The sequence below is a fragment of the Mustelus asterias genome, chromosome 7, assembly GCF_964213995.1.
Source record: "Mustelus asterias chromosome 7, sMusAst1.hap1.1, whole genome shotgun sequence".
Taxonomy (NCBI): Eukaryota; Metazoa; Chordata; class Chondrichthyes; order Carcharhiniformes; family Triakidae; genus Mustelus; species Mustelus asterias.
In genome coordinates, this window is record NC_135807.1 from 5,564,854 (window position 1) to 5,577,382 (window position 12,529).

The 12,529-nt window shown below is 47.8% G+C and overlaps 1 protein-coding gene across 1 annotated transcript in view; it reads right to left on the bottom strand.

Annotated features, from left to right (window-relative positions):
* Positions 1-1,568: 1,568 nt before the first annotated feature.
* Positions 1,569-12,529, bottom strand: part of LOC144495539 (carbohydrate sulfotransferase 9-like) — a 127,416-nt gene continuing 116,455 nt past the window's right edge. Inside the window, exons 3-4 of the mRNA XM_078215620.1 lie at positions 12,467-12,504; positions 1,569-3,199 (exon numbers count right to left, since the gene is read on the bottom strand). Coding sequence (XP_078071746.1) covers positions 2,135-3,199; positions 12,467-12,504 — 1,103 coding nt within the window. The 3' untranslated portion in view covers positions 1,569-2,134. The remainder of the gene's footprint in view (positions 3,200-12,466; positions 12,505-12,529) is intronic.

A 12,529-nucleotide genomic window follows, 5' to 3' on the forward strand; every position in this document is an offset into this window, starting at 1 on the left:
CGAATCCCACCACGGCAGATGGTAAAATTTGAATTCAATAAAAAAAATGTGGAATTAAGAATCTATTGATGACCGTGAAACCATTGTTGATTGTCGGAAAAACCCATCTGGTTCACTAATGTCCTTTAGGGAAGGAAATCTGCCATCCTTACCCAGTCTGGCCTACATCTGATTCCAGATCCAAGCAATGTGGTTGACTCTTAACTGCCCCCCCAATGGGGCAATTAAAGATGGGCAACAAATGCTGGCCCAGCCAGCAATGTCCACGTCTATTGAATGAATAAAACAGTGGCTTCATCCTCCTCCATAATGGCCCCACAAACCCTGCCTGTTTAAAGCCTCCATCTTGCCAAATGCATTTGACCAAACAAAAATGTTCTGCCGTCTTTGGACTCTTCCTGTTCCTTTCAGGATTATCTATTTTGTCTTCTGGCACTATTCTGAGCATCACCCTTGCTTTAGTGCTCGGTTCTGACCCAAGAACAAGGGGTTGCGAGGGCAGACGCTAGTCTTTCCATGGCCCAGGTAGGACAGGAATCGGAAAATCCAACATTCCCTCAGCATTGCCAGAATTAACATGGAGTTATATTCTAGTGTGATGAAACAAGTGAATCTTCAAAAGCCTATTCAGATGCTGCACTGTCACCCTTTCTGTTAGTGTTTGGTTATGTTCCTTTCAAAGGCCTAGATTAATGATCATTAGAGAGGATGTCAGCTGGAGATTGGAGTTCAAATCCCACCCCAGGAGCTGGGGAATTTAAATTCTGACAATTGAATTAATCTGGAAAAAATGGTTAGTTTCAGTAACTTTGTCTCAGTAATGGTGACCATGTAAGTGCCAGGTTTTTGCGAAAATCTGGTTTCCTTCACCAATGCCCCTTTAGGGAAGGAAATCTGCCGTCCGAACCTGGTCTGGCCTACATGTGACTCCCAGAACCACAGCAATGTGTCTGACTCTTAAAATGCCCTCTGCAATGACCAAGCGAGGCGCGCAGTTCAAGGGGCAATTAGGGATGGGCAACAAGTGCTGGCTTTGCCACATCCCATGCATGAGTTCAAGAAAGATCCCACTGGAATGTAAGCAAGCGGATAGGTGCACGATGAACGGGCAGATGGGGAAATTGTTCCCCCGAACCCTTCGGCTGATTGCAGTGCAGCTGCAAAGAGACACATCATGTTGTTCAGAAGCCTCGTCAGCACTCCGTCCCAATCGGGGAGAAGGGCGACCGACAGCTTTTATTTTGCTTGGTGCAAATTGGGAGATGGGATTAAGACTTCCATGATGATCTGACGAGCTTTTTGAAACGACCACTGGTGGCTCTGGATGCAATCATTTCAAAAGAGTACCTGGTTCTCCCTCGCTGCTCGCGTTGGGAGTCCCACACTGGCAGCAGTGAGGGAGACAGGAACGGGAAAGCTTGATTCCCAAATGCACTTCTTCATTCCCTTTTTCCCAACCTTTTCCTTTTCTCTTCAGGGTACGCTGATGTTTGCCGGGGGGGGGGGGGGGGGGGCGGACGGGGAGGGGGGGGGGGGGGGTGGAGGGGTGGGGGGAGTCACCATTATCTCACCAAGATTGCTATACCTCGCGCACAAGCTCCTGATACTTAGTCGGGCACAGTACGTGGCAGCCTGCACCAATCCCTCTTCCCACAATGCCCACACGCAGCTACCACGATGGAGCAGAGGCAACTCTTTGCTTCCTGAGTTCGGGAATGCCGAGAGCAAAATGTGACGCCTTCAACTGGAAACCGCCGGAGGCTGACGTTTTGAGTTTTTTGACTCCCTGATCTCATAGAATCACACGGTGCAGAAGAGGCCCTTCGGCCCATTGAGTCTGCACCAACATGCGAGAAACACCTGAGCTCCCTCCCATCTAATACCAGCGCTTGGCCCATATGATCTGTTGGGTTTGAGCACCGCACGGTACGGTGTTTTTACCCATGATGCCACTGGGGCTAGTCACCAGTTTCCTCTCCGTCACCTGTTACGCTAAAGAAAAATAGTGACAAATACACTGAAGATTAACGTCCAAAAGTGATTCCCTCTGCGTATCAACATACCCAAAATAAGATCTACGTCACAAAATATATTAAGATTTCCTGATAAATTACTTTCCTTGACCTGACCCACATTAAAAATGTGGCTTTGAATAATTAAACATGAGGTAGTCCAGATAGTAGAAGTTATAGATCTGCTGCCTTTCCAAGGGTGATATCTGGAGCAGATATTGTTTAACCACAGCCAAAGTTGTCCTCTGATCGGTGGAATGTCTGTCTTTGAAACTGGGGAAGTGGAGCTGGAGAGGGGCGCCTATCAGGTTGAGAAAGTGGTTAGCGTCGCTTTCCAAATGCTCAAACTTTCCAATGAAGTCGTAATTAATGAGGCAGGGGGAGCAGAGCTGGCTGATGGGCTCCCAGTGAATGTCCATGCCCACGGGCTTCTGTGGGTCCAGGAGGTAGTGAACAAACTCACTGAAAGTCACCCCAGCCCCCGTGCTGAGGGCCTCGGCGCTCGCGTTGCTTCTGTACTTCTTCAGGATCGCCTTGCCGAACACGGGGTGGTAATAGATGTTGGGATGCTCGAACTTATCCCTGAAAGCCGACACCAGTCTCTCCATCGGGTCCCTCACAAACAGCACTTTGGTGAAGGTGTTCAGGAACTCGTAGGTCTCCTGAAGGCTGTAGCTGTCCAGCCGCCGCAGGTGCTTGCCGTAATGCACAAAGTCGTGCGAGATGTTGTGCGGGGACAAGGCGAGGCCATTCAGCACCATCAGGACACGCTTCCAGTTCGAACATCCAGCCTTGGGCACCTCGCAGTACAGCAGCTTGTGCCTGTCCTCCACATAGACGCGGGATACCAGCCTGATCAACGAAGCCCTGTGCTTGCTGATGTAATACTTCTTGCAGAAGTTGGCGAGGAACCGTTTCCTTCGCTGCTGCACGCCGTCCGTCACCAGGCTCCGGTTCCCCGGACGATCCCCTGGCAGGTTAATGATCGGCTCGAACAATTTCTTCAGCAGTAGGTTCCTCATCTTTCTCTGCTGGGATAACTTCTTCCTCAGCGAGTCCCCGCCTCCGGGCGTCGTGGCCTTTGAAGCAGTCCCGTTGATAGATTCCTCAACATGGTGACTCACAGCTTCTGTGGTCTTGGAACTTTGGCGGAGCGTCCCTGGGATTTCTGTTGGTAGATTCCAGGCCTACAGAGAAAATAAGACAAGATAAATGAAAGCGAAGGTCTGAAGAATGATTGGAGAAAGCCCGCGGTGCAAGCTGGAACAACATCGGGCGGCACGGTGGCACAGTGGTTAGCACTGCTGCTTCACAGCTCCAGGGACCTGGGTTCGATTCCCTGCTTGGGTCACTGTCTGTGTGGAGTTTGCACATTCTCCTCGTGTCTGCGTGGGTTTCCTCCGGGTGCTCCGGTTTCCTCCCACAGTCCAAAGATGTGCGGGTTAGGTTGATTGGCCATGCTAAAAAAAAAATTGCCCTTAGTGTCCCGAGATGCGTAGGTTAGAGGGATTAGTGGGTGAATATGTAGGGATATGGGGGTAGGGCCTGGGTGGGATTGTGGTCTGTGCAAACTCGATGGGCCGAAGGGCCTCTTTCTGTACTGTAGGGTTTCTATGATTCTAACATCTATCACCAACTGAGACCAAATTACACAACCAAAATCTAACAAGCACATCAGGGAGTGCTCCCCTCAACCGTCATACCTCCTCACTCCCTCAACCCCACCACTATCCATGGGACGGCCCAGTGGGTCCTCACCTTAATAAGTGAGCTCAGGGAAGGATTGGGAATGTTAGCCTGCAGGAATTTCTGATTGGTTTGTTCATTATGATCTTATTAGTCACATTTTTCCATCTGGGAAGTTGGGTAACTTGCTTGCCTCCTGGAAACCCAATGGTAGCTGAAACCCTGAACATCATTCATTTCTGTTTATTAGTCACAAGTAGGCTTGCATCAACACTCTCACAGAGGGCATTTCATAGAATCATAGAATCCCTACAGTGCAGAAGGAGGCCATTCGGCCCATCGAGCCTGCACCGACCACAATCCCACCCAGACCCTATCCCCATAACCCCTTGCATTTACCCTGCTAAACCCCCTGACACTAAGGGGTGATTTAGCATGGCCAGTCAAACTAACCCGCACATCTTTGGACTGTGGGAGGAAACTGGAGCACCCGGAGGAAACCCACGCAGACACGGGGAGAACGTGCAAACTCCACACAGACAGTGACCCAAGGCTGGAATTGAACCCGGGTCCCTGGCGCTGTGAGGTAGCAGTGCTAACCTGTGTCATTGTGGATAGTGACGAGGCAGATTGACGTGAAGTTGGAATGTGGGTAGAGATGGACCTGTTGGGTGAGTAGAGGCACAGCAGTCAGTGACAAGAGGCCCATTTCATAAACGCCTCCAGGATTATGTGCAACTGTGTTGGGAACCTACAGTGCAGAAGGAGGCCATTCGGCCCATCGTGTCTGCACCGACCACAATCCCACCCAGGCCCTATCCCCATAACCCCATGCATTTACCCTGGCTAGTCCCCCTGACATTGAGGGGCAATTTAGCATGGCCAATCTACCTAACCCACACATCTTTGGACTGTGGGAGGAAACCGGAGCACCCAGAGGAAACCCAGGCAGACACGGGGAGAATGTGCAGACTCCCCACAGACAGTGACCCAAGTCGGGAATTGAACCCAGGCCCCTGGCGCTGTGAGGCAGCAGTGCTAACCACTGTGCCACCATGCTGTCCCCGGGTATTTATCTTGTCTTAGTTGGGAAATTTATTTAAATGACCATGGATTCGCACAGCCCAGAAGGACATTCATCCTATTGAGCCTGTGCCTGTGATCCAACTAGTGACCATTACCTCTGCACTTTTCCCATGGGCAACTCCCCCCTTCAAGTATTTATCCAATTCCCCTTTGAAAATTATTGGCCAAGATTCTCCAATCTCATTGATCCACTGGAGCAAGCTGAGAGGGGTGATTGAAAAGCAGCAGTGCTGGTAAGAGATTAATTGGATTAATTGAATTGTTTATTTATTTAATTAGTCAGCTAGTGTGTGTATTTTTTTGGCCTTTACTTTAACAGCAGTTTTTCAAGTTTAAAGTGAAAACTAGAAGTGGGCAGCAAAGGAGTCTGGGAAGGGTTTTTATTTTAACTTTAAAAGTCAGTTACCTGGGAGGTTCCCCCTCATTGATCCACTGGAGCAAGCTGAGAGGGGTGATTGAAAAGCAGCAGTGCTGGTAAGAGATTAATTGGATTAATTGAATTGTTTATTTATTTAATTAGTCAGCTAGTGTGTGTATTTTTTTGGCCTTTACTTTAACAGCAGTTTTTCAAGTTTAAAGTGAAAACTAGAAGTGGGCAGCAAAGGAGACTGGGAAGGGTTTTTTAAGCGCGTGAAGTATAAAAGGTAGGCTGCAGTATACAGCGGGCAGCGTCGGGAGCGGGTAGTGGAGTGTGTGGGAAGCAGAGTGTGAGCTATAAGACTTTGGCTCACAGGGCTTAGGCAGAAAGGGCGAGCAGGGGTGAGTTGAATTCATTTTTGCACTTTCTACCTGGTACTGGCAAGGTATCTCGAGGGGATGGGTGTGCAGGCAGTGCAATGTTCCTCTTGCACTATGTTTGAGGTGAGGGACGACGACAGTGTCCCTACTGATTACACCTGTGGGAAGTGCACCCATCTGCAGCTCCTCCAAAACCGTGTTAGGGAACTGGAGCTGGAGTTGGAGGAACTTAGGATCATCAGGGACGCAGAGATGGCCATAGACACAAGCTTTAGGAATACAGTTACTCCGAGGATTGAAAACAGATGGGTGACGGTGAGAGGGGCTGGGAGGAAGCAGTCCGTGCAGGGATCCCCGGTGGTCGTTCCCCTTAGCAACAAGTATTCCGCTTTGGATATGGTTGAGGGGGATGACATACCAGTGGGGAGCCGCAGTGAGAGGATCTCCAGCACTGTGTCCGTCTCTGTGGCTCGGGAGGGAAAGGGGGAGAGCGGGAGGGCGATAGTTATTGGGGACTCGTTAGTTAGAGGGATAGATAGGAGGTTCTGTGGCAGCAAAAGAGACTCACGGATGGTATGTTGCCTACCGGATGCCAAGGTCCGTGATGTCTCAGACCGTGTTTTCCAGATTCTGAAGGGGGAGGGGAAACAGTCACAAGTCGTGGTGCACATTGGTACCAATGACATAGGTAAGAGAAGGGACGGGGATTTAAAGCAGGAATTTCTGGAGCTGGGCTGGAAGCTGAGAGCCAAGACGAAACATGTGGTCATCTCTGGTACGTTGCCGGTACCACGTGATAGCGAGTTGAGGAACAGGGAGAGAGTGCAGTTAAATATGTGGTTGCAGGGATGGTGTAGGAGGGAGGGTTTCAGATACGTGGATAATTGGAACACGTTCTGGGGAAGGTGGGACCTGTACAAACAGGACGGGGTGCACCTGAACCAGAGGGGCACCAATATCCTCGGAGGGAAATTTGTTACGGCTCTTCAGGGGGGTTTAAACTAATTTGTCAGGGGAGTGGGAAAGGGAGTTGTAGTCCAGAAGTCAGTGAGGGTGGTGAGGTATTGGGGAAGGTATCAGGGTCAAGGGTGGGTACTGGTAGACAGGAAGGTGGGTTGAAGTGTGTCTACTTCAATGCAAGGAGCATCCGGAACAAGGTAGATGAACTTGGGGCGTGGATTGGTACTTGGGACTACGATGTTGTGGCCATTACGGAGACGTGGGTAGAACAAGGACAGGAATGGTTGTTGGACGTTCCGGGGTATAGATGTTTCAGTAAGTGTAGGGAAGCTGGTAAAAGAGGTGGAGGAGTGGCATTGTTAATCAAGGATAGTTTAACGGCTGCGGAAAGGCACTTCGTGGGGGATCTGCACACTGAGGTAATATGGGCTGAAGTTAGAAATAGGAAAGGAGCGGTCACGTTGCTAGGAGTTTACTATAGGCCCCCAAATAGTAATAGAGATGTGGAGGAAGAAATTGCTAAGCAGATTATGGATATGTGTGGGGGTCACAGGGTAGTTGTCATGGGGGACTTTAACTTTCCAAATATTGATTGGAACCTTTGTAGGTCAAATAGTTTGGATGGGGTAGTTTTTGTGCAGTGTGTGCAGGAGGGTTTCCTGACACAATATGTGGATGGGCCGACTAGAGGTGAGGCCACTTTGGATTTGGTACTGGGAAATGAACCGGGCCAAGTGTTAGATTTGGTTGTGGGAGAGCAATTTGGAGATAGTGACCACAATTCGGTGTCTTTTGTTATTGCAATGGAGAGGGATAGGGCCGTACGGCAGGGCAAGGTTTACAATTGGGGGAGGGGTAATTATGATGCGATTAGGCAAGAATTAGGGGGCATAAGTTGGGAACAGAAACTGTCAGAGAAAGGAACTAATGAAAAGTGGAATTTTTTCAAGGAACAAATACTGGATGTCCTTGATAGGTATGTTCCTGTCAGGCAGGGAGGAAATGGCCGAGTGAGGGAACCATGGTTCACAAAAGAGGTGGAATGTCTTGTGAAAAGGAAGAGGGAAGCTTATGTCGGGATGAGGAAACAAGGTTCAGATGTCTCGATTGAGGGTTACAAGTTAGCAAGGAATGAGCTGAAAAAGGGGCTTAGGAGAGCTAGGAGGGGACATGAGAAGTCCTTGGCGGGTCGGATCAAGGAAAACCCCAAGGCTTTTTACTCTTATGTGAGGAATAAAAGAATGACCAGGGTGAGGTTAGGGCCGGTCAAGGACAGTAGTGGGAACTTGTGTATGGAGTCAGTAGAGATAGGCGAGGTGATGAATGAATACTTTTCTTCAGTGTTCACCAAGGAGAGGGGCCATGTTTTTGAGGAAGAGAAGGTGTTACAGGCTAATAGGCTGGAGGAAATAGATGTTCGGAGGGAGGATGTCTTGGCAGTTTTGAATAAACTGAAGGTCGATAAGTCCCCTGGGCCTGATGAAATGTATCCTAGGATTCTTTGGGAGGCAAGGGATGAGATTGCAGAGCCTTTGGCGTTGATCTTTGGGTCCTCGAAAGGGAATAGAAATGACCCTGGTAATTATAGACCGGTTAGTCTTACTTCGGTGGTTGGTAAATTGATGGAAAGGGTCCTTAGGGATGGGATTTACGACCATTTAGAAAGATGCGGATTAATCCGAGATAGTCAGCACGGATTCGTGAAGGGCAAGTCATGCCTCACAAATTTGATAGAATTTTTTGAGGAGGTAACTAAGTGTGTTGATGAAGGTAGGGCAGTTGATGTCATATACATGGATTTTAGTAAGGCGTTTGATAAGGTCCCCCATGGTCGGCTTATGATGAAAGTGAGGAGGTGTGGGATAGAGGGAAAGTTGGCCGATTGGATAGGTAACTGGCTGTCTGACCGAAGACAGAGGGTGGTGGTCGATGGAAAATTTTCGGATTGGAGGCAGGTTGCTAGCGGTGTGCCGCAGGGATCAGTGCTTGGTCCTCTGCTCTTTGTGATTTTTATTAATGACTTAGAGGAGGGGGCTGAAGGGTGGATCAGTAAATTTGCTGATGACACCAAGATTGGTGGAGTAGTGGATGAGGTGGAGGGCTGTTGTAGGCTGCAAAGAGACATAGATAGGATGCAAAGCTGGGCTGAAAAATGGCAAATGGAGTTTAACCCTGATAAATGTGAGGTGATTCATTTTGGTAGGACAAATTTAAATGTGGATTACAGGGTCAAAGGTAGGGTTCTGAAGACTGTGGAGGAACAGAGAGATCTTGGGGTCCATATCCACAGATCTCTAAAGGTTGCCAGTCAAGTGGATAGAGCTGTGAAGAAGGCCTGTAGTGTGTTAGCTTTTATTAACAGGGGGTTGGAGTTTAAGAGCCGTGGGGTTATGCTGCAACTGTACAGGACCTTGGTGAGACCACATTTGGAATATTGTGTGCAGTTCTGGTCACCTCACTATAGGAAGGATGTGGAAGCGCTGGAAGGAGTGCAGAGGAGATTTACCAGGATGCTGCCTGGTTTGGAGGGTAGGTCATATGAGGAAAGGTTGAGGGAGCTAGGGCTATTCTCTCTGGAGCGGAGGAGGCTGAGGGGAGACTTAATAGAGGTGTATAAAATGATGAAGGGGATAGATAGAGTGAACGTTCAAAGACTATTTCCTCGGGTGGATGGAGCTATTACAAGGGGGCATAACTATAGGGTTCGTGGTGGGAGATACAGGACGGATATCAGAGGTAGGTTCTTTACGCAGAGAGTGGTTGGGGTGTGGAATGGACTGCCTGCAGTGATAGTGGAGTCAGACACTTTAGAAACATTTAAGCGGTTATTGGATAGGCACATGGAGCACACCAGGATGATAGGGAGTGGGATAGCTTGATCTTGGTTTCAGATAAAGCTCGGCACAACATCGTGGGCCGAAGGGCCTGTTCTGTGCTGTACTGTTCTATGTTCTATGTTCATTCACCCCACTGCAGGTGCCAGTGGGAATTTGGCGCTCAGCCAAATCTCCATTCACTGCAGCGGGACCGGAGAATCCCAGCTGCGGGCAAGAGAGGAGAATTCCGGCCTCTATTGAATCTGCCCCCGCCATCCTTTCAGGCAGCACATTCCAATTCCCAGCACCTCGCTGCTTTTCCATCATCAATCATCCTGCCTTATTTACCAAACCCCTCGTACGTTTGAAACCTCGATTAAATCTTCCATTACCCTCCCCTGCCCGATGGGGAACATTCCCAGTTTCTCCTGTCTCTCCAAGTTAACGGAAATCTCCCTGGTAGAAATCTAGTAACTCTCCTCCACACTCTTCTCCAAATCCTTGCCATACTTCCACATGTTCTGCATGCAAATGTATCTTTACTTGAAATGTACTTAAGGAAGTGGCCCTAGAAATAGTAGATCCATTGGTGTCTTTTTCCAAAATTCTTTGGACTCTGGAATAGTTCCTACAGATTGGAGGGCAGCTAATTCAAAAAACTCGCTATTCAAAAAGAGAGGTAGAGAGAAAACAGGGAACTATAGATCGGGTATCCTAAAGTTGGTACTTCGGAGGTTACTAGAGTCTAGTATCAAAGATTTCATAACTCGGCATTTGGAAGGCAGTGGTATAATCAGACAAAGCCAGCATGGATTTACAAAAGGGAAATCATGCTTGACGAATCTATTGGAATTTGTTGAGGATGTAACTTGTAGAGTTGACCAATGAGAACCGGTGGATGTGGTTTATTTAGACGTTCAGAAGGCTTTCGAAAAGGTCTCACATAACAGACTACTATGTAAAGTTAAAGCACATGGGATTGCAGGTAATGTCTTGAGATGGATAGAAAGTTGGTTAGTAGATAGGAAGCAAAGAATTGGCATAAATGGGTCTTTTTCTGATTGTCAGGCAGTGACTAGTGGTACTAAGACCCCAACTGTTCAAATTGTATATTAATAATTTGGAAGAGGGACCAGAATGTATTATCTCCAACTTTGCAGATGATATAAAGTTGGGTGGGAGGGTGAGCTGTGAGGAGGATGCAGAGATGCTTCGGTGTGATTTGGACAGGCTGAGTGTGTGGGTATCTGCATGGCAGATACAGTATCATGTGGATAAATGTGAGGTTATCCACTTAGGTATCAATAATAGGAAGACAGATTATTACTTGAATGGGTGTAAATTGAGAGAGGTGGATACTCAGCGTGACCTTAGAGTCCTCGTGCATCAGTCGCTGAAAGTTAGCGTGCAGGTACAGCAGGCAGTAAAGAAGGCAGATAATGTGTTGGCCTTCATAGCGAGAGGATTTGAGTGTAGGGATAGGGATGTTTTGTTGCAAGTGTACAGGGCATTGGTGAGGCCACACCTGGAGTATTGTGTGCAGTTTTGGTGTCCATATCTGAGGAAGGATGTCCTTGCTATAAAGGGAGTACAGCGAAGGTTTACCAGACTGATCCCTGGGATGGCAGGTCTGTCATATGAGGAGAGACTAAGTCAGTTAGGATTATATTCACTGGAGTTTAGAGGCGTGAGAGGAGATCTCATAGAAACTTATAAAATTCTGACACGATTAGACAGGGTAGATTCAGAAAGAATGTTCCCGATGGTGGGGGAGTCCAGAACTAGAGGTCATAATTTGAGGATAAGGGGTAAACCTTTTACAACTGAGGTGAGGAGAAATTTCTTCACCCAGAGGGTGGTGAATGTGTGGAATTCACTACCACAGAAAGTAGTTGAGGCCAAAACGTTGTCTGATTTCAAGAAGAAATTAGATATAGCTCTTGGGGCTAAAGGGATCAAGGGATATGGGAGGAAGGGGGGAATCAGGATATTGAATTCGATGATCAGCCATGATCAAAATGAATGGCGGAGCAGGCTCGAAGGGCCGAATGGCCTACTCCTGCTTCTAGTTTCTATGTTTCTATGTTTTTTAAGTAGTTAGATTCCATTGTTACTTTAAAAATGCTCATCAGGATTGGTTGAGGGGGTTTGTGTATTCTCAAGCAGAATTTTATGCTCACTTGATTTATGAAAACACCTAGAAATACAAGATAATTATAAATCGTGTCCTTTCACATTAGCTTTGGTTTGACCGCACTCAGAATGTTCCGGGCTGTTTCTGAGCAACACACCTCAGTCTTTTAAAGTTTATTTATTAGTCACAAGTAAGCTTTCATTAACACTGCAATGAAGTTACTGTGAAATTCCCCTAGTCGCCACACTCCGGCGCCTGTTCGGGTACACTGAGGGAGAATTTAGCATCTCTGGAACTTTCCTCATGAATCATTTTTAGAATGGATCGAATCAGATAATCTCTCAAGTGCAGAAGGAGGCCATTCGGCCCCTTGAGTTTGCCCCAACTCTTTGGAAGAGCATCTAACCCAGGCTCACCACCCCACCCTATCCCTTGCATTTACCATGACTAACCCTCCTAACCCACCCATTTTTTAATGCAAAGGGACAATTTAGCGTGGCCAATCCACCTAACCTGCACATCTTTGGAGTATGGGAGGAAACCGGAGCACCCGCAGGAAAGCCACACCGACACGGGAAGAATGTACAAACTCCATACAGTGGAGACAGTAACCCAAGGCCAGAATTGAACCCGGGTCCCTGGCGCTGTGAGGCAGCAGTGCTAACCTGTGTCATCATGGGTAGTGACGAGGCAGATTAACTTGAAGTTGGAACGTGGGTGGAGATGGACCTGTTGGGTGAGTGGGGACACGGCAGTCAGTGGCAAGAGGCCCATTTCATAAACGCCTCCAGAATTATGTGCAACTGTGTTGGGAACCCAATCCTTGTCTCTTCATCAAGTTCAACAACCAAAGTCAACAGAATGAGTTACATTCCAAAGCATGAGAGAAAAAAGCCTCAAAGTGAAGATGCATCATATGTTTGACATGGGAATGGTGAGGGTTTGTTTTGAACATGAGCTACTGTCAGATTGCGTGCCTATTCTTCGCAATTCATGTACACTCTGTCACATAACTCAACCAAGTGTTCAATTACCTTATTACTTTGTACCTGTTGAATCTTGTACCTCAGCGCTGAAAGAAAAGGAGAGCATAAGAC